The following is a 21,627-nucleotide window of genomic DNA, read 5'->3' on the forward strand; positions in this document are numbered from 1 at the left end:
CAAAAATGCAAGGCTATAGTATGGCAAAAATGTCAAAATGCCATTTTCAAAAAACTGCTTAAAACCATTTCAAACCACTTCAAATAGCGTGCAGAGACACGCCATAGCAAAGGATTTTGCAAACACAGCCCAAAACACCATAAAACAGCATGTCCAAAAATCCACCAAAAATGCAAGGCTATAGTATGGCAAAAATGTCAAAAATGCCATTTTCAAAAAACTGCTTAAAACCATTTCAAACCACTTCAAATAGCGTGCAGAGACACGCCATCGCAAGGGATTTTGCAAAACAGCCAAAAACACCATAAAACAGCATGTCCAAAAATCCACCAAAAATGCAAGGCTATAGTATGGCAAAAATGTGAAAAATGCCATTTTCAAAAAACTGCTTTAAACCATTTCAAACCACTTAAAATAGCGTGCAGAGACACGCCATCGCAAAGGATTTTGCAAAAACAGCCAAAAACACCATAAAACAGCATGTCCAAAAATCCACCAAAAATGCAAGGCTATAGTATGGCAAAAATGTCAAAAATGCCATTTTCAAAAAACTGCTTAAAACCATTTCAAACCACTTCAAATAGCGTGCAGAGACACGCCATAGCAAAGGATTTTGCAAACACAGCCAAAAACACCATAAAACAGCATGTCCAAAAATCCACCAAAAATGCAAGGCTATAGTATGGCAAAAATGTCAAAAATGCCATTTTCAAAAAACTGCTTAAAACCATTTCAAACCACTTCAAATAGCGTGCAGAGACACGCCATAGCAAAGGATTTTGCAAAAACAGCCAAAAACACCATAAAACAGCATGTCCAAAAATCCACCAAAAATGCAAGGCTATAGTATGGCAAAAATGTCAAAAATGCCATTTTCAAAAAGCTGCTTAAAACAATTTCAAACCACTTCAAATAGCGTGCAGAGACACGCCATAGCAAAGGATTTTGCAAAACAGCCAAAAACACCATAAAACAGCATGTCCAAAAATCCACCAAAAATGCAAGGCTATAGTATGGCAAAATGTCAAAATGCCATTTTCAAAAAACTGTTTAAAACCATTTCAAACCACTTCAAATAGCTTGCAGAGACACGCCATCGCAAGGGATTTTGCAAAAACAGCCAAAAACACCATAAAACAGCATGTCCAAAATCCACCAAAAATGCAAGGCTATAGTATGGCAAAAATGTCAAAAATGCCATTTTCAAAAACTGCTTAAAACCATTTCAAACCACTTCAAATAGCGTGCAGAGACACGCCATAGCAAAGGATTTTGCAAAAACAGCCAAAAACACCATAAAACAGCATGTCCAAAAATCCACCAAAAATGCAAGGCTATAGTATGGCAAAAATGTCAAAAATGCCATTTTCAAAAAACTGCTTAAAACCATTTCAAACCACTTCAAATAGCGTGCAGAGACACGCCATAGCAAAGGATTTTGCAAACACAGCCAAAACACCATAAAACAGCATGTCCAAAAATCCACCAAAAATGCAAGGCTATAGTATGGCAAAAATGTCAAAAATGCTATTTCCAAAAACTGCTTAAAACCATTTCAAACCACTTCAAATAGCGTGCAGAGACACGCCATAGCAAAGGATTTTGCAAACACAGCCCAAAACACCATAAAACAGCATGTCCAAAAATCCACCAAAAATGCAAGGCTATAGTATGGCAAAAATGTGAAAAATGCCATTTTCAAAAAACTGCTTAAAACCATTTCAAACCACGTCAAATAGCGTGCAGAAACACGCCATAGCAAAGGATTTTGCAAAAACAGCCAAAAACACCATAAAACAGCATGTCCAAAAATCCACCAAAAATGCAAGGCTATAGTATGGCAAAAATGTCAAAAATGCCATTTTCAAAAAACTGCTTAAAACCATTTCAAACCACTTCAAATAGCGTGCAGAGACACGCCATAGCAAAGGATTTTGCAAACACAGCCAAAAACACCATAAAACAGCATGTCCAAAAATCCACCAAAAATGCAAGGCTATAGTATGGCAAAATGTGAAAAATGCCATTTTCAAAAAACTGCTTAAAACCATTTCAAACCACTTCAAATAGCTTGCAGAGACACGCCATAGCAAAGGATTTTGCAAAAACAGCCAAAAACACCATAAAACAGCATGTCCAAAAATCCACCAAAAATGCAAGGCTATAGTATGGCAAAAATGTCAAAAATGCCATTTTCAAAAAACTGCTTAAAACCATTTCAAACCACTTCAAATAGCGTGCAGAGACACGCCATCGCAAAGGATTTTGCAAAAACAGCCAAAAACACCATAAAACAGCATGTCCAAAAATCCACCAAAAATGCAAGGCTATAGTATGGCAAAAATGTCAAAAAATGCCATTTTCAAAAAACTGCTTAAAACCATTTCAAACCACTTCAAATAGCTTGCAGAGACACGCCATAGCAAAGGATTTTGCAAAAACAGCCAAAAACACCATAAAACAGCATGTCCAAAAATCCACCAAAAATGCAAGGCTATAGTATGGCAAAAATGTCAAAAATGCCATTTTCAAAAAACTGCTTAAAACCATTTCAAACCACTTCAAATAGCGTGCAGAGACACGCCATAGCAAAGGATTTTGCAAAAACAGCCAAAAACACCATAAAACAGCATGTCCAAAAATCCACCAAAAATGCAAGGCTATAGTATGGCAAAAATGTCAAAAATGCCATTTTCAAAAAACTGCTTAAAACCATTTTAAACCACTTCAAATAGCGTGCAGAGACATGCCATAGCAAAGGATTTTGCAAAAACAGCCAAAAACACCATAAAACAGCATGTCCAAAAATCCACCAAAAATGCAAGGCTATAGTATGGCAAAAATGTCAAAAATGCCATTTTCAAAAAACTGCTTAAAACCATTTCAAACCACTTCAAATAGCGTGCAGAGACACGCCATAGCAAAGGATTTTGCAAACACAGCCCAAAACACCATAAAACAGCATGTCCAAAAATCCACCAAAAATGCAAGGCTATAGTATGGCAAAAATGCCAAAAATGCCATTTTCAAAAAACTGCTTAAAACCATTTCAAACCACTTCAAATAGCTTGCAGAGACACGCCATAGCAAAGGATTTTGCAAAAACAGCCAAAAACACCATAAAACAGCATGTCCAAAAATCCACCAAAAATGCAAGGCTATAGTATGGCAAAAATGTCAAAAATGCCATTTTCAAAAAACTGCTTAAAACCATTTCAAACCACTTCAAATTGCGTGCAGAGACACGCCATCGCAAAGGATTTTGCAAAACAGCCAAAAACACCATAAAACAGCATGTCCAAAAATCCACCAAAAATGCAAGGCTATAGTATGGCAAAATGTGAAAAATGCCATTTTCAAAAAACTGCTTAAAACCATTTCAAACCACTTCAAATAGCGTGCAGAGACACGCCATCGCAAAGGATTTTGCAAAAACAGCCAAAAACACCATAAAACAGCATGTCCAAAAATCCACCAAAAATGCAAGGCTATAGTATGGCAAAAATGTCAAAAATGCCATTTTCAAAAAACTGTTTAAAACCATTTCAAACCACTTCAAATAGCGTGCAGAGACACGCCATAGCAAAGGATTTTGCAAAAACAGCCCAAAACACCATAAAACAGCATGTCCAAAAATCCACCAAAAATGCAAGGCTATAGTATGGCAAAAATGCCAAAAATGCCATTTTCAAAAAACTGCTTAAAACCATTTCAAACCACTTCAAATAGCGTGCAGAGACACGCCATCGCAAAGGATTTTGCAAAAACAGCCAAAAACACCATAAAACAGCATGTCCAAAAATCCACCAAAAATGCAAGGCTATAGTATGGCAAAAATGTCAAAATGCCATTTTCAAAAAACTGCTTAAAACCATTTCAAACCACTTCAAATAGCGTGCAGAGACACGCCATAGCAAAGGATTTTGCAAACACAGCCAAAAACACCATAAAACAGCATGTCCAAAAATCCACCAAAAATGCAAGGCTATAGTATGGCAAAAATGTCAAAAATGCCATTTTCAAAAAACTGCTTAAAACCATTTCAAACCACTTCAAATAGCGTGCAGAGACACGCCATAGCAAAGGATTTTGCAAAAACAGCCAAAAACACCATAAAACAGCATGTCCAAAAATCCACCAAAAATGCAAGGCTATAGTATGGCAAAAATGTCAAAAATGCCATTTTCAAAAAACTGCTTAAAACCATTTCAAACCACTTCAAATAGCGTGCAGAGACACGCCATAGCAAAGGATTTTGCAAACACAGCCCAAAACACCATAAAACAGCATGTCCAAAAATCCACCAAAAATGCAAGGCTATAGTATGGCAAAAATGCCAAAAATGCCATTTTCAAAAAACTGCTTAAAACCATTTCAAACCACTTCAAATAGCTTGCAGAGACACGCCATAGCAAAGGATTTTGCAAAAACAGCCAAAAACACCATAAAACAGCATGTCCAAAAATCCACCAAAATGCAAGGCTATAGTATGGCAAAAATGTCAAAAATGCCATTTTCAAAAAACTGCTTAAAACCATTTCAAACCACTTCAAATAGCGTGCAGAGACACGCCATCGCAAAGGATTTTGCAAAAACAGCCAAAAACACCATAAAACAGCATGTCCAAAAATCCACCAAAAATGCAAGGCTATAGTATGGCAAAAATGCCAAAAATGCCATTTTCAAAAAACTGCTTAAAACCATTTCAAACCACTTCAAATAGCTTGCAGAGACACGCCATAGCAAAGGATTTTGCAAAAACAGCCAAAAACACCATAAAACAGCATGTCCAAAAATCCACCAAAAATGCAAGGCTATAGTATGGCAAAAATGTCAAAAATGCCATTTTCAAAAAACTGCTTAAAACCATTTCAAACCACTTCAAATAGCGTGCAGAGACACGCCATCGCAAAGGATTTTGCAAAAACAGCCAAAAACACCATAAAACAGCATGTCCAAAAATCCACCAAAAATGCAAGGCTATAGTATGGCAAAATGTGAAAAATGCCATTTTCAAAAAACTGCTTAAAACCATTTCAAACCACTTCAAATTGCGTGCAGAGACACGCCATCGCAAAGGATTTTGCAAAACAGCCAAAAACACCATAAAACAGCATGTCCAAAAATCCACCAAAAATGCAAGGCTATAGTATGGCAAAAATGTCAAAATGCCATTTTCAAAAACTGCTTAAAACCATTTCAAACCACTTCAAATAGCGTGCAGAGACACGCCATCGCAAAGGATTTTGCAAAAACAGCCAAAAACACCATAAAACAGCATGTCCAAAAATCCACCAAAAATGCAAGGCTATAGTATGGCAAAAATGTCAAAGATGCCATTTTCAAAAAACTGCTTAAAACCATTTCAAACCACTTCAAATAGCTTGCAGAGACACGCCATCGCAAAGGATTTTGCAAAAACAGCCAAAAACACCATAAAACAGCATGTCCAAAAATCCACCAAAAATGCAAGGCTATAGTATGGCAAAAATGTCAAAAATGCCATTTTCAAAAAACTGCTTAAAACCATTTCAAACCACTTCAAATAGCGTGCAGAGACACGCCATAGCAAAGGATTTTGCAAAAACAGCCAAAAACACCATAAAACAGCATGTCCAAAAATCCACCAAAAATGCAAGGCTATAGTATGGCAAAAATGTCAAAAATGCCATTTTCAAAAAACTGCTTAAAACCATTTTAAACCACTTCAAATAGCGTGCAGAGACATGCCATAGCAAAGGATTTTGCAAAAACAGCCAAAAACACCATAAAACAGCATGTCCAAAAATCCACCAAAAATGCAAGGCTATAGTATGGCAAAAATGTCAAAAATGCCATTTTCAAAAAACTGCTTAAAACCATTTCAAACCACTTCAAATAGCGTGCAGAGACACGCCATAGCAAAGGATTTTGCAAACACAGCCAAAACACCATAAAACAGCATGTCCAAAAATCCACCAAAAATGCAAGGCTATAGTATGGCAAAATGCCAAAATGCCATTTTCAAAAACTGCTTAAAACCATTTCAAACCACTTCAAAGAGCGTGCAGAGACACGCCATAGCAAAGGATTTTGCAAAAACAGCCAAAAACACCATAAAACAGCATGTCCAAAAATCCACCAAAAATGCAAGGCTATAGTATGGCAAAAATGCCAAAAATGCCATTTTCAAAAAACTGCTTAAAACCATTTCAAACCACTTCAAATAGCGTGCAGAGACACGCCATCGCAAAGGATTTTGCAAAAACAGCCAAAAACACCATAAAACAGCATGTCCAAAAATCCACCAAAAATGCAAGGCTATAGTATGGCAAAAATGTCAAAAATGCCATTTTCAAAAAACTGCTTAAAACCATTTCAAACCACTTCAAATAGCGTGCAGAGACACGCCATCGCAAAGGATTTTGCAAAAACAGCCAAAAACACCATAAAACAGCATGTCCAAAAATCCACCAAAAATGCAAGGCTATAGTATGGCAAAAATGTCAAAAATGCCATTTTCAAAAAACTGCTTAAAACCATTTCAAACCACTTCAAATAGCGTGCAGAGACACGCCATAGCAAAGGATTTTGCAAAAACAGCCAAAAACACCATAAAACAGCATGTCCAAAAATCCACCAAAAATGCAAGGCTATAGTATGGCAAAAATGTCAAAAATGCCATTTTCAAAAAACTGCTTAAAACCATTTCAAACCACTTCAAATAGCGTGCAGAGACACGCCATAGCAAAGGATTTTGCAAAAACAGCCAAAAACACCATAAAACAGCATGTCCAAAAATCCACCAAAAATGCAAGGCTATAGTATGGCAAAAATGTCAAAGATGCCATTTTCAAAAAACTGTTTAAAACCATTTCAAACCACTTCAAATAGCTTGCAGAGACACGCCATCGCAAGGGATTTTGCAAAAACAGCCAAAAACACCATAAAACAGCATGTCCAAAAATCCACCAAAAATGCAAGGCTATAGTATGGCAAAAATGTGAAAAATGCCATTTTCAAAAAACTGCTTAAAACCATTTCAAACCACTTCAAATAGCTTGCAGAGACACGCCATAGCAAATGATTTTGCAAAAACAGCCAAAAACACCATAAAACAACATGTCCAAAAATCCACCAAAAATGCAAGGCTATAGTATGGCAAAAATGTCAAAAATGCCATTTTCAAAAAACTGCTTAAAACCATTTCATACCACTTTAAATAGCGCGCAGAGTCACGCCATGGGAAAGGATTTTGCAAAAACAGCCAAAAACACCATAAAACAGCATGTCCAAAAATCCACCAAAAATGCAAGGCTATAGTATGGCAAAAATGTCAAAAATGCCATTTTCAAAAAACTGCTTAAAACCATTTCAAACCACTTCAAATAGTTTGCAGAGACACGCCATCGCAAAGGATTTTGCAAAAACAGCCAAAAACACCATAAAACAGCATGTCCAAAAATCCACCAAAAAAATGACAGAAAAAGCAACATTATAGTTTGGCAAAAAACTAACATGTCCCAAAAATGGCTGAAAACTGCATAAAATATCGTGCTGAAATATGTGAAAACATAGAATGTTGCAAAACGGGCCAAAACCATTTTTTTATTCCCTTAGATGGCATACCATACTTCGACTTCTTTCTTTGATTTTTTGACAACATACTACACTATGACATTTTTGATTGATTTTGGACGATAAACTACACTATGATGTTTAATGACTATTTAGGGACATGCCATACAATCACATTTTTGATCATGTTTGAGCGCCATACTGTATTCTGACTTTTTCTTTCTGAGTTTTTTGGGAAATACTTTTGTCTTATCTACTGCTAAGTCGAAGTGGTTTGAGTAACTGTCACCTGGTCTCTTTTTTTCCCACTAGGTGGTGCTGCTTTACCACACACTGTCCTTCCCTTTTGTTACACCAGAGACTGCAGAGGAGGTGGACTATGCAGCAAGACCTCCCCTGTGGGCTCAGAGGATAAAGGTCAGCTGTTCCTCTTGAGCAAACACGCTGAAGTAAATATATAATAAATACCAGAACTTTTATGGTATATTTTAGTAAATCTACTCATTTTGTTGAAGATTTGGTGTTCTTTTCTACTGAAAACAATTAGATAATTAGGTACAGCATCCTTGTCAGAGAACACTTAAACTCTGTATTGTATTGTATTTTGACTACTTCACATCTAAAAAATAAATCCTTTGTAACATCATAATAAAACCAAATTGAAGTCAAAAGGGCTACAGTGGAAGCTGTCCTGCTGCTTTTTTAAAGAAACTTGTACTCTGGTTGTACTCTTTGACAAGATGATACAGTAATTCAATCCAATACGAAATTTGTGTTGAGTTTATGCATTTATTATGCAGGGTTTTATTTAGCCATTTTAGTCATTTGAAAATTACTGTGTATGCTGGAAAAGTTTTTAAAGTATTTACAGTTCTTGCAAACTTGCAACAATATTTACAATTCTCTTAAGTATCCTTTAAAAAAAAAAAAAAAAACTAAGATTAATTACCCTGTACTCAACTCATGCAAAATAATGTTTTGGATGAGCTGTTAGGAAAAAGCATCACTGTCTGTTTTCTTCAAGAGAAAAAGTCTATGTTTGGTATTGTTTGGGAAAAAAATTAGCTGTTTTGCTGAAATCAAGACGAGGCTAATTAAGAGTGAAGTTGGTCGTCGTGCTACTGATTACCGCGTTTCTTGTTCATGGCCAGCATCAGTTCTGACATGAAGTCTCCACCATCACCTCCTCCGTGCAGTGATGGTGTAGTTCTCTTCGGCGGAGCAGGAGGCACCTTCTTCAAGGAGCCAGAGGGTCGCACTGCTACTCTTGGGGCAGGGGGAGCGGCAGCAGATGAAGGTGGAGGAGGAGGTGGTGGAGGGGGAGGGGGTACTCCAGCCCCTGTAAACACTGGCTGAGGTGGAGGTGGTGGTAGAAACCCTGGATCTGGTGGTGGAGGAGGCAGAGACTGGTCCACACCCCTGACACTTGCTGGGGGAGGCGGCGGTGGTAGGGAGTTCATAGGCGGAGGAGGTGGCAGTGAACCAAAGCCAGTGGCTGGAGGGGGGGGTGGAAGGAAGTCTGGCGGGGCCTCTAAGGTATCATCATTTGGTGGGGGCGGCGGTGGAGGAGGAAGGCTGTCCATTGCAGGTGGAGGTGGAGGGAAGTTGGTTGGCAGGTGTCGCTGGGGGGGAAGAGGTCTTGAAGAACTCTTTGCTGCCATAGGAGGTGGTGGAGGAGGGAGGACTGAGTCTGCAGGCGGTGGAGGAGGGAGGACTGGGTCTGGAGGCGGTGGAGGAAGGATCTCAGCCATTGGTGGGGGTGGGGGTGGAGGTGGAACATTTCCAAAGTCCTGAGAAAGCAGAACATAATGCGACAGTGAGAAAAAGACATACCATAGTCTCCCATGAAATACTCATAGTATAGTTTGCAATAAAGACAGTCATAGTATAATATGTCATATAAGTGTCATTAGGTAATACTGGTGTATGTCCTAATTACGCCATAAAAAGTCATAGTAAAGCATTTTGACAAAAATAATACCATGCCAGAAAAAATTCTGTATATGAAAGTACGATTGATTTGATTTTTGAGCGACACTTTCCTGTGACGTTTTTGATGATTTTGAATACTATACAAAGATGTTTTTGATCATTTTTGAGTGACAGAATGTTCTGACATTTTTCATTATTTTTGACAATCACACTATACAAAGACTTTTTAAATTATTTTTTAGAAACATACTATGACATTTTTGATGATTTTTGAGTGACATAATATAATATGACGTTTCTTGTTTTTTCTTCAGTGACATACGATACTTTGACCTTTGTGATGATTACAATGCAATTTTTGGTGAGTTTTGGATATCACATCAATGAATTTGAGCTACATACTACACTATGATGTTATTTATAAAATTTTGGGTTATATACTATACTAATATGATTTTAATTACTATAAGATTTTTTGACAGTCATACTACCCTGTAATGTTTTTGATTATTTTTGGGCGGCATACTATATTATGAGGTGTTTGTTGACATTTTAGATGATTTTTGACAATCACACCACACTATGACATTTTTGATTATTTTTGGGTGACATATTAAGCTATAACATTGTCCCATTTTCTGCTTTTTTGTGTGTTTATCACTGTCAGATTAATATGTTTGAATTCTGCCCAATGTCTGGATAAAAACACAAAAGCATCACTTTGGGATTTGGGAAAATATGGTGGGCTTTTCCCACTTTTCTCACATTTTATATAATGAACAACAATAACAACAACAACAAAACAATACAATGTCAAATAAATCATTTCGTACCTGAGAGATGAGTCCTGGTTGGGGCTTGGGAGCGTGACCGTTGGCCTGGCTCGGTGATTTGGCTGACGCAGAAAGAGCAATCATATGAGTAAACAGACTGTACAGGCCAAATGTTTGAACTAATATCTCTACATCTGGTTTGTTTCACATCGGTCAAACACTCAGTAATGGCAGCTTGTGTGTCGTGCTACCTTTGATAGTTGGTGAGGGCGTTGATTGATTGGAGCTCGATGGCGTGCTGCGGTTCGTCCACACAGAGCTCACAGCTGCCTTCTTCTCTGCTGTTTTATAGTTTTCATACAGTGACGCACCATACTGCAAGTGCAAGAAACACAGCACAGAGAATGAGTTTGAGTCAAGTGGATTTTTTTCCCGTTATTAAATGCAGAGGTGGGTGAGTTTACCTTTGCAATCCGTATTCCGGTTACCCAAAGGTTCATGAAATGAGCATCATCGCAGCAGAGGTACTTGATGTACTGAGACTCTTTTTGGATCTGAGGATGCTGTAGAGACAAATCCAAAAGGTAAACAGATGCTGTTTTGTTTAGGTACTATTACATACAGATGTTCTTTAAGAAATGAGGGATTTAACAGGAATCTCAGAGAAATCTAATCGTTAAAAAAGGGAACAAATCCCTGCCTTTCAGTTTGACTCAAATTAAATTCAACTTCTGGTTTTGAACTAACGCGTGTTTGGTTTTAGGTCATTTCAGCAAATTTGGCCTGCACATATTTGTTTTCTGCTTTGTCGTTTTTATGTATTCTTTGTGAACAGAACTGTGTAGTGTTGTGAAATATAACATTTTATCAATTCTGAATATTTCTATTATTTGTGACATTTCGCTTATTTTTTTTTAGTATACTACAGTCATTCTGCTGTTCTCTGCTCCCAGACAAGAAAAGTTGCAAATGCCATATTTAAAAAAAAAAACAAAACTGTAAATGATATGCCCTTAATGTTAGTTGTCTCCATGGCACTGAATATCAATACTTTTCAAGGTATTGTACTGAAGCTAGAATTTCCAGTCCTGTGACAGAAGAGGTATTATGTTTATTGAAATATGTAAAAAAAATAAATAAATAAATTTAAAAAAAAGGGGGTATTTTTGATAATAAAAGCTTTTTAAAAAATTCTCTTTTCTAGCTGTTTTCCACCAAATACTATTGTTTTTCATTAGCGTATTCTCTGGATCCTTAACAAACTCACTGACTGAATGATTCAGCTTTGCACTTCTGTACCACTGTGGGGAAAAGGAGAAAACTGATGCAGCAAAATCAAAAAAATCCTGAACGCCTACATTACCCATAATACATCTTAACTGACGCCCACTCAGAGATTCAGGTGTGTTATGCTAGCAGCAAGCAGATATGAGGAGCAGGGTGTTGGCACATTCCCCAGATTTTTTTTTCTTCAGCCCCAACCAATGCTGACTCAAGTGATATTAATGACTTTACATAAATTGTGCATGTGCAGTAATACTCAGCAAAACCTGTAAAGATACTTTGATGTGTACAGTCAGTGGTATTAAGAGTATCGCAGGGTACCACAAGAGGGCAGCGAGAGTCTAGAGTCAGAGTGTTAACCAGTAAGCACATTCAATATTCCAGTTTCCTTTTGGAAATGTGAGCTGTTTGATGCGCAGATAGCCTTAATTGTTGGATTTCTGCCACTAAGTGCACACCAAATATAATGTGGTGATATCAGTTAACCCTGATGGGGCTGGTGTTACAGATCCCCTCAGGCAGCTTTCCTGAATAACAAACAGCTGAATGGTTTTGCTCTCGCCCTTAAATTGCTGCAGTTATTTTGGCAGCCCATAAACACCAACCGACCGAGCTGTCAAAACACACCCTAATTTTTTTTTTTTAAAGATTTTTTAGGCGTTTACCTTTATCGTGATAGAACAGTAGAAGTCTGAAAAGGGTGCTGCCTGTTTTGTTTTGTTCTATGGTTGTTTTCTGGTTGTTGTCTTATTTGGTCTGATTTTTGTTGTTTCTTCTGTCTGACTGTGGATTCGTGTATTTTTCTTAAAAACATTTTTGTATTTAAAGTATAAAAGGCATAATTTCTTGAACATACGCTCTAATACGCATCCTAATCAAACAATTGCAGCCAAAAACAGCTTCAGTTATAACTGCATCATCTTCATCACCACAACTGGGGCAGCTTTTTATAAATTTTACAGTATGATTCATAAACAACGAGGATAAGATTCGAAACCTGTTTCCAAAGAAACTGCACTCTGACAGGTCATTTTCCTTCGCCCTTGGCGAGCAGCGCCTCCAGCTCAAACCTTGAGGACTGCTTCTTTCACTGGTAGGTAATTCAGTTTCTTTGCCTCTCTAAGCTTTTTTCACTTTGATCCTCAACAACTAGCCGAACGGTATCTGCTGATTCTGGTATTTCCCAGAGAAGACAGGGAAAAAAAAAAGAAAGCAGACTTTCACATCCCTTTAAGACCCACCACCAACTCATCTAATTCCTGCTTTTTGTCATGTCACTCAGCATTTCCGAAATGAGTACTGAAGGTGCGTCCCATCACTGTTAATATTATGAATTTAAAAGTATTATGAAATCAAATGCATGGTGCTTTTACAGTTTTGTTTTCTATTAAGAAATGAAATGAACTAATCAGATAATTGTTTTTACTTTCTCACCACTTTTGGCAAAATTGCATAAAACTGTCTCCTTTCACTTCTTCAAATTCAACTATTTATTGCTTTTTCACATTTCCAGTAAATCACGCAGCTGTGTAGATGACCACACACTCAGAAACCACCTTAAAATAGTCAAGTCTGCATTCATATCTATCTGAGCTAAACGGAGGTGGAGCTGAAGTGGGGCTCCGGGGGCCTCCGGGGGCTTTTTTTCAAAATATTTGTATAATAATTTGTGCCATTCAGATGGTAATATATGCACGTTTATCCTATTATGCTATTCCCTAATCATGCAAAGTTCATACCACATAATTAAAATGTAGCATCGTCAGATAAACATGCCTGCTATGAACTCCAGCATAGTAAAATAAAAACAGGTTACAAGATTACTTTTTTTACAACAAATTACTACCTTACCTATGTTTTATAACTTAAAAATAGAAACATAATACAAATGTTGCCTATTTTTATTTTTATACTTTATTTTTTTTGCATACAATTCCCATGCAGCTTTCAGTTTGCAATATACCACAAATAAAAATAAAAATCTGCCAAATAAATAAATAAATGAATAAATAAAAAAGGTGAAAAAGAAGAAAAAATAAATATATGGAGAGATTAATGGTGTGGTTACACATCCCCTCTTCCAAAATCCACTTTTTCTCGAACACATTTTCCATATTCCTTATTTTGTGAGTCAATTTTTCCATAAATTTTACTTCACAATTAGACAACAACAATTAGATACAAAATAGGATGTTGAGATTAGATTTTTCCTCTGCAACTAATGCTTCCCCAACTTATTTACGTTTTAAGTAGTGCTTACTGCTGTTGTAAATGGGAAAATAATCTCCCTGCAGGAGCATGACCCTGACTAGCTTTAGGTCTGGACTGAATCTCAAGTGTTTGCAACATGCGGCTCCACCCCTGCTGATATACAGAGTGATATACGTGCCACGTAATACCGACCAACACAAACACCAAAACTGACAAGGAACTGGTAGTCTTACTGTAAATGTTTTCTTTAGTTAGGGGAAGTGGCAGCTTCTCTGTTCATTAATTCAACAGTAAAGCTGTGTACAGTGCAGCAAACTATGATCAGAAAAAACACATTTAAAGATAACCTACCTTCAGAATAAAGCAGAAGTCGGTCGGGGCTTTATATTTGCTCTTAAAGTCTTTGCCAAAGTAGACGTTCACGTTGTCAAACTGGACAAAGCAGACGAGGTCACGGGACGACTGAAAAAGAAAAAAAGGGATTCTGTTACTGCTTATTGAATTAATAATCTACAGCACAAGGGCAATAATATGGGCATAATGTCCTGTGTGAATGTTATGTTTCTGAGTAAGAGCTTCAAAGAGATCTAAGATATACATCAGGTAAATATATTGTAGGTATCCAGAGGGGAGTCAAAGCTGAGTGTGGCTGATAAAGCAGAAAGACTATGTCTTTGTAGTAAATGAAGAAAAAACTATATATATCTTAAAGTTTGCAAAAATATTTTTTTGTCACCACCAGTTTGAGCCCAACTGAAGGCATTAGACTAGATCAGAGTATTAGCCGCTGGATGTATGTTCTTAGTCTGGTCTTTGCAACAAAACGATGTCCCCCTCTGATCCCTGACCTTGGTTTTCCCTTTGGGCACGTAATAAATCCCAGAGGCCCTCAGCTGAAAGAGCCTTGGTTTCCAGGACTTCTTGCCATCTTCTTTGAGGTGCATCACCCCCTCGAGATCGGGCACGATGATGGAAGTGCCGCAGAAGTTCTCCTGCAGAGATGAAGAGGGATGAAAGGACGTCAGAGAGAAGAGCTCCCGGTGGGACGACGTCACTTTAAAGAAAATATTTCCATACCATATTTCACTTTGCGTGTTTGTTTTCTTACCTGTATTAATAACTCCTTGTCTTTGTCTTTTATGTCTTTGAGAGCTTTCTTATCCTTCTTCCAGAGATAAAAGTTCTGCAGGAATAAAACAAACTGCATTAGTGAATCTCTGGACTTTTACCCCAAAAAGCTCCAAACATTGTGGTGCTTATTTGTCATGAGCTGCATTTTATGATTGAAACTTATCAATTTGTTGCTGAATCACAATACATATACATATTTTCCTTGATTTTATGCATTTTATATACTCTGTTTTTATGCTTATTTTATTAATAATGTAAGTAGGTTTTATTTTATTTTCAATTTTATGTTATGCATTCTTTGCACATTTTTTTTTCCTTATTTTATCTTTTAAAGATTTTTTTTTGGCATTTTAGCCTTTATTAGATAGGACAGATCAATAGCAAAAAAAGGGGAGAGAGACACTGGATACAACATGCAATGAAGGGCCTTGAGTGGGAATCGAACCTGAGGCTGCTGCAGCAAGGACACTGCCTTTGTTAATGGGGCGCCTGCTTTAACCACTAAGCCACCAACACCACAGTTTAACACACTTTTACTAGTATTATCAACTGGATTTTATCCATTTGAAGCTGCATTCTGTGTGTTCTGTTCTGTTTTTGTCTTATTTTTACCTGCAGGTTTTATGTCTTTTTGTCTTTTATGTGTTTTGGTGGAAGCATTTAGTTTATTTCTTGTAAAGCACGTTGGGCTGCATTTCTTGTATGAAAGGTGCTATACAAATAAAGTTTTATATAATTATAATTATTATTATTAGTAGTAGTAGTATTACAGGGCTCCCATACATTTTTACTGACCATTTTTACGTAATATTGTTTTTTCTCACCCATAATTGTAATATCAGTTCTGGCAAACATAAAGAGAGAGACAGAACAAGTGGAGAAAATAGAGAAACGTACATAATGTTAAACTGAAGGAGGTGTAACTCTACTGCCAGCTTATCTAGTGCCACAGAGCTAAAATTACAGCTCCGCCGAGGAGGACGCCATTAATGTTTACGTCTTGCGCCGACACAAGCCTCTTGTCTGTAAGTAAATGCATGCTTCCTTTCATACAGAGATACAGTTGGTGAGTGTTTTTCAGTAAGAATAAAATACATGAAACTGCTCAGAACAAAGTCTGTGGAATATCTTGACTAACAGGGTCATGATTTCTGGAGAGACATTGCTAAATTAATTTTTTGGCGCTTTGAACACCATAGGCCATCTAGCTGCATTATACTGGAGAGAAGGCAGACATCCCTTTCTCCACCACTCGACAGCTCACACCTAAACAATCTAGATTAATAAACAGCACTGCAGTTAAGAGGAAAAATATGAGTTTTTAAAATTTGGGGGTGAACTGTCCCGTGATGTTGTCATTTTGAAAATGTAAGAACGCTTGTTTTAGCACTAACATTGCTGTCTGTTTCCTGACATGTGGGTGATTATCAGTATTTTTATGAAACTATTTGTTAAAAATGTGAATATAATAAAATAAATCCATAACTTTTTAACCTTTAATTTTTTTCCGGAAACATGAAGTCCAATTTAAACACATTAAACACCAGAACAAAAACAATCATTATCAGCCTTCTTGAACTCTGCTCTTTGTCCCTGCGTGACTGAGCGAGTGTGATTTCATTAGTCTGGACTTTTGTTTTCATTTTGAGGGGGAGAAAGCCCAAAGGGGAATTATATTTAGGTAGCAGAAGTTGAAACTGTGTATTGATAGAGACGTACTGTATAAAACAGATCGGCCTTTTGTTGAGGTGATGTGGAAAATGATGGAGTACTTTAAAAATATGAATATCTCACCAGTTTTCCAACCCGCCTGTTTGTCTTTGCCAACAGACCGAATCCATTAAATACTCTGAGATTATAAAGAGTCCCACTATATCAACAAACATGCCAAAAATCTCCCTGTCTTTTGCCTGAAGCCGTTTTGTCTGACATATTACAGTGAGGACATAAATGTAAGAGGTCATCGTGCACGGAGGAGAGACGTCTCGTAATTCAGACAACAGATCAGCAGTGAAAAAAGCCAGACGGCGCTGAGCTGAAACATTGTGGAGAAAGATTTGCACAAACCAAGGCCAGGAATAACTGCCGAGCCAGTGTTCGAATTTTGAGATATCACACGCATGTCACCTCTGATCACTACGTGTGTGATTATATAAAGATGCACACAATAAGGGGACCAACCTGTGGGTTTTTGAAAACCTCGTACTTTTCCTTCCGCTCCTGAAAGAGGATTTTGTTCTCGCTGTCCCTCATCCATGCTAGGAGAGGCTCCACGAGGTTCTCGTGGTCTTCAAACGTCCGTTCTGTTAAAAAAAACAAAAAAAAACCCAGCAAGTTTAGATGTCAGAAAACTAGCAGCAGTAAATATTCAGACTATCTAATAGAAGCCAAACATGGGAAGAAAGCAATGAGCAACAAAAGAAGAAATAAGCAAAAAAAATAGCAAATTTGTTAAATGTACAAGAAAATAAAAAAATACAAAAAATAACCCAAAAATTAGTGAAAACAAACCAACAAATAAATACATAAACAGAAAAAAAACTGAAAAAGAAAAAAAAAAACTTGATAAACTACTTAAAATATACGTAGTTATCAAAAATAGTAATTCTGTAACATAATTTTAAATATGTAACCTAATTATGATAATTAGCTTTAAATATAGTTTATCCCTAGCCTTTTCTTTTTTTCCCTAGTCATTTTCCCATTTTTTTTCTTTTTAAATTTTCCTATATCAACTAATTTCTTGCAATGTGTAGAACATTTCTTACCAACTTTCTGGCTGGAAATTGAAAGCTTTCCATGACTGTGTTCACAAGTATCAAAGTGTTGCATTTTAATATTAAAGGTATAACTGTGGTTCTGTGTCAGACTATAAAAAGAGCCACAAAAAGAAATTCTCAGCACATTCAAACACTAACGGTGATTCTCCAGAGACATTTTTAATCTCCAGTTTACTCTCACACTGACTCTACATTATTATTCAAACCAGAATCTGCAAGTCTTTAATCTCACATAATATTCTGCATGTCTCGACTCTTTCAACTTTGCGCCGTAAAACATGTCAAAACAAACGTTTTACCATATGCACAGTAGTTCGCTCTGTCACGAAATCTTAAAATCAGCTGAGCTTGATTCAAAGTCCATTGCACAGCTGTGCCATTGTCTTTTTCTAATGGGATGAATTAAGGGAGGGCTCCATAAAATACAAGCCTCCCCATTCTGCTGGAAGGACTTTAAATGGCACTAAACCTCAAAAACACATTAAGGGCACTTTCCCCCTCCTCCAGTCTGCCCACACACACACACACACACACGCAGTGCCACAGATCTCCAGAATGCAGCGGGCATTTGACTGTAGTTCAGCCGTGCTCCCCAATTACAGGTTAGCAGCCGAGGCAGAGGTAGGCATTAAAGAAATTGCTGCCAGGGTTCCAGTCTATAGTTTGACTATTACAATCATTAAACGGATGGTGTGACTCTGCTGCTAGAGTGAGTTACTCCGAGTAAAAACCCCTTTGAACTGCATTAAGCACATGTTGCGTGTCGGCAGTGTGCATGGTGTGCACATGGGTGAATTTAACAGAGATTTGTTTGAAGATGGTGTTGCTGTTGAGCTCTGTGGGTGTTTATTAGACATGACTTGCTCCGGCTTTTACGCTGGTAAAGACTAACCCTTTGAAACATAAGCAAATTTGCTTGATTTCTCTCAAAAACATGAATGGGAAAATTTAACGAGAAATGACACAATCTTAGCAAGCTATTAGTAAAAAGTTGCCAAAAAAAGCACAAAAAAGACAAGAAACAACAAAACAGGAAATGACCTAGAAAAATTGCTGAAATAAATTTAAAAAAAATAAAATAAGATAAAATCAAATACAATTAAATGAAATAAAACAGAAATAATAATAACAAATATACAGTATACATTTTTTCTGTAACTTGATTTTCATAAATTATTATAAAAAAAAATAAATTTCTGGACACTTTTCTCCTTGTTTAACGATAGTTTTCTAATAACAGACTCTCTTTTTTAAAGCTTTTTTGTATTTTAGTAATTTCTTCTCATGCCGAGGTGTTGATTGCCTCTTTTTTAAGAAATTTAACCAATTCACCTAAGTTTGGAAGGTTTAAATGCCTGTATGTATATTACTTACACACTCTGGGGGGTTTACATGCGTTTAAAAATAAACTAACTCAAACAGTTTCCATTATCGAGCTGTCATACCACGTGGTTAGTCAGAGATGACACAAGACGCTGTCCACCCCCAGTGCTCGTGATTCAAATGACCTAAACAAGTTTGGATGGACGATGTGCTTTAAATAAATCAGTGTGTCAGATGGCTGATTTAAAAATATGCTGTTATTTGGTTAAAAATAAACTGTCTTGACCAAAGGGAAACACACATTTCCTCATTTGCAAAATCTTTTGCATCTTTTTGCAAAAAAAAAAAAGCATGTAAAATATCCAGAATGTAAAACTGTTAGTTCCTCTGGTTTATCTAAAGTATTCACTGGCTGTGCGTGTTGTAGGGTTAATAATACATTTATACAGTATGTCTCTATCAATATTATGTAATACTGGAAGAAGATGTTTACATATCTTAGCAATGCTATAATTTCCAAAAAGGTTATAGTAAATGTTTTTTGGGACAATATATATATATATATATATAAATTTGCTGGTACCTGATATTTTCTTATTGCCAACAAATCCCATGAAAAGACCAAAGCCATCAATTAAATTATCCTACCTAGAGACTAATGACATTATGATCCAAAAAAATACAGGCCAAAATATCTCAGTACCAATACAAAAATAAACAAACCTAAACATCAGAAAAGGAACTGAAATATCTTTGCTTTTTATTACTTAAAAAATCAATAAATCAATAAAAAAGAAAGAATAAGAAAATTAAATATGCCCGCATGTTTGCTGAACAATGCCCACGCAGCCAAGGCATGACATTCAGATTGAAAAAAAATTAAATAAAAATCAACTTGTCAATTCAATTATTATAATGTATAAATGTACAAAAATTATAAATAACTGACAATTACACGACTGGAATGATTTTTGGTGTTTTTAGCCAAAAACAGGAGATGGCCAGACAGCTACTACGAAGAGTTTTTAACATGGAAAAATGCATAAATAATCACAAAAAACAGTGTACTTGGATGTCGGAACTACAAAGTTTCTGAAAAGGACCCGATCACATCGGGGCCCTCGTTGGAGCAGCACACAGCACAACAGCTAACGTTAACATGTGGCCAAAAAACAACACGTTTCTTACATGCAGAGTTTCGGAGATATTTAACGTTAGTTGCATTACGTCTTACAAGAAATCGTCAAAAGCAGAGTTAACTTTTGCAGATTTTGATCATTAGTCCTGTTCAATGCTCATCAGAAAAGAAAGAAAAGCTCTTTCTGTGATACACTACGCCAGTCATTATATCGACACAAATCATAGAAAATTAGGCTTTTATTAAAACACTTGTTTTTAAAGTACCAGTACCAATAAAATTGGGTATTCTAACATTTTTAATGGCACAATATTGCATTGCCTTTCTTTTATCACTGCAACGCTACAATTCAGAACTGTCTCTGAATCCAAAACCTGATACATCTCATTCCTCTGTGCAGTAGAGCTCTATTGTTGCCCTAAAACTATTCAAAACATGAACGAGACACACCATCGCACAGGGGGACATCTTACAAAAAACGAACTTGCCAACTGTGTGTTAATGCTGAAAAAAGTCCCTGACAAATGCATTATTTTCTCCTGTTTGAGAAATGTTTGCTATAAACTACAGTGTCCAGCTGCTGGAAATATTCTTTTATAATAAAACTATAAATTTATGATTAATTAACATACAAAAATCAAGCTTTCAGTAAGATATAAAGGGCTCATGGCTGAGAGTCGCAGATGGGTAGTCTTGCAAAATAAACTTCTAATGGAATTGGTTAAAGATATGGAATAATAAATCCAAGCTTATCCTTTTAATTTAGTGTTTCACAGCTTAAGTTGCTGCATATAAAATTACTGGAATATAATTTTCAAGCAAAACAAGGATGACGCACAATTTATGGCTCACAGAGGTTAATGACTTTACCACCAGTACCTCATTATTACAGTTTCAGCAGGGTGTTAAATGACGCCCTGTCCGTGATAGGATTGGGTCTTTCAAAAAAGTATGAATTATCTCTGTAATGATCTGATGAAGATGTCAGAAAACAGAGAAAACAGATGGTAATGAGCGGCCCAAAAAATCTGATGGCGGCGAGGTCCAGCAGCTGAAGTAAATATAGCGCAGACGGCTCAGACGGAGGATTGAGATCATAAGGCTTCTATTTCCATATGACAGAGAGGATGACTGACAGTGTCCGATAGAGCAAATTAAACCCACCTGTCTACACTGTACGTGTGTGTGTGTGTGTGTGTGAGAGAGAGAGAGAGAGGAGGAGGAGGGAAAGAGAGATGGATGGGAGAAAGATCAATGTTTCATTGTGAGCTCGCTGCAGTATGGCTGCCATCGTGCCAATAAAAATACACTTCATCATCTGGACCTGAATGAAATATCCCTCCGTGTGTGTGTGTGTGTGTGTTTAGTTGACAATTCATATAAAAACACACTGAAGGCTCATGTTGTGAAAGTCTATCTGTATTATCACTGCTGTGGTTTTCTGGTTCTGTTGATGTATTTGCTGCACACACCTGTTGCTGTAGTGTTTCTGCACTAT

The 21,627-nt window shown here is 36.8% G+C and overlaps 2 protein-coding genes across 2 annotated transcripts in view; one reads left to right on the forward strand and one right to left on the reverse strand.

The window, feature by feature from the left end:
• Positions 1-8,231, forward strand: part of LOC121960683 (uncharacterized) — a 28,125-nt gene extending 19,894 nt beyond the window's left edge. The window contains exon 19 of the mRNA XM_042510491.2: positions 7,870-8,231. Within this exon, the coding sequence (XP_042366425.2) occupies positions 7,870-7,992 (123 nt within the window). The 3' untranslated portion in view covers positions 7,993-8,231. The remainder of the gene's footprint in view (positions 1-7,869) is intronic.
• A 95-nt stretch (positions 8,232-8,326) lies between these two features.
• Positions 8,327-21,627, reverse strand: part of apbb1ip (amyloid beta precursor protein binding family B member 1 interacting protein) — a 32,741-nt gene continuing 19,440 nt past the window's right edge. The window contains exons 7-14 of the mRNA XM_042510824.2: positions 17,070-17,191; positions 14,866-14,940; positions 14,606-14,749; positions 14,109-14,219; positions 10,727-10,825; positions 10,514-10,637; positions 10,323-10,384; positions 8,327-9,347 (exon numbers count right to left, since the gene is read on the reverse strand). Coding sequence (XP_042366758.1) covers positions 8,676-9,347; positions 10,323-10,384; positions 10,514-10,637; positions 10,727-10,825; positions 14,109-14,219; positions 14,606-14,749; positions 14,866-14,940; positions 17,070-17,191 — 1,409 coding nt within the window. The 3' untranslated portion in view covers positions 8,327-8,675. The remainder of the gene's footprint in view (positions 9,348-10,322; positions 10,385-10,513; positions 10,638-10,726; positions 10,826-14,108; positions 14,220-14,605; positions 14,750-14,865; positions 14,941-17,069; positions 17,192-21,627) is intronic.

Source organism: Plectropomus leopardus, chromosome 21, assembly GCF_026936395.1.
Source record: "Plectropomus leopardus strain MGB_pleo_1.0 chromosome 21, ASM2693639v1, whole genome shotgun sequence".
Taxonomy (NCBI): Eukaryota; Metazoa; Chordata; class Actinopteri; order Perciformes; family Serranidae; genus Plectropomus; species Plectropomus leopardus.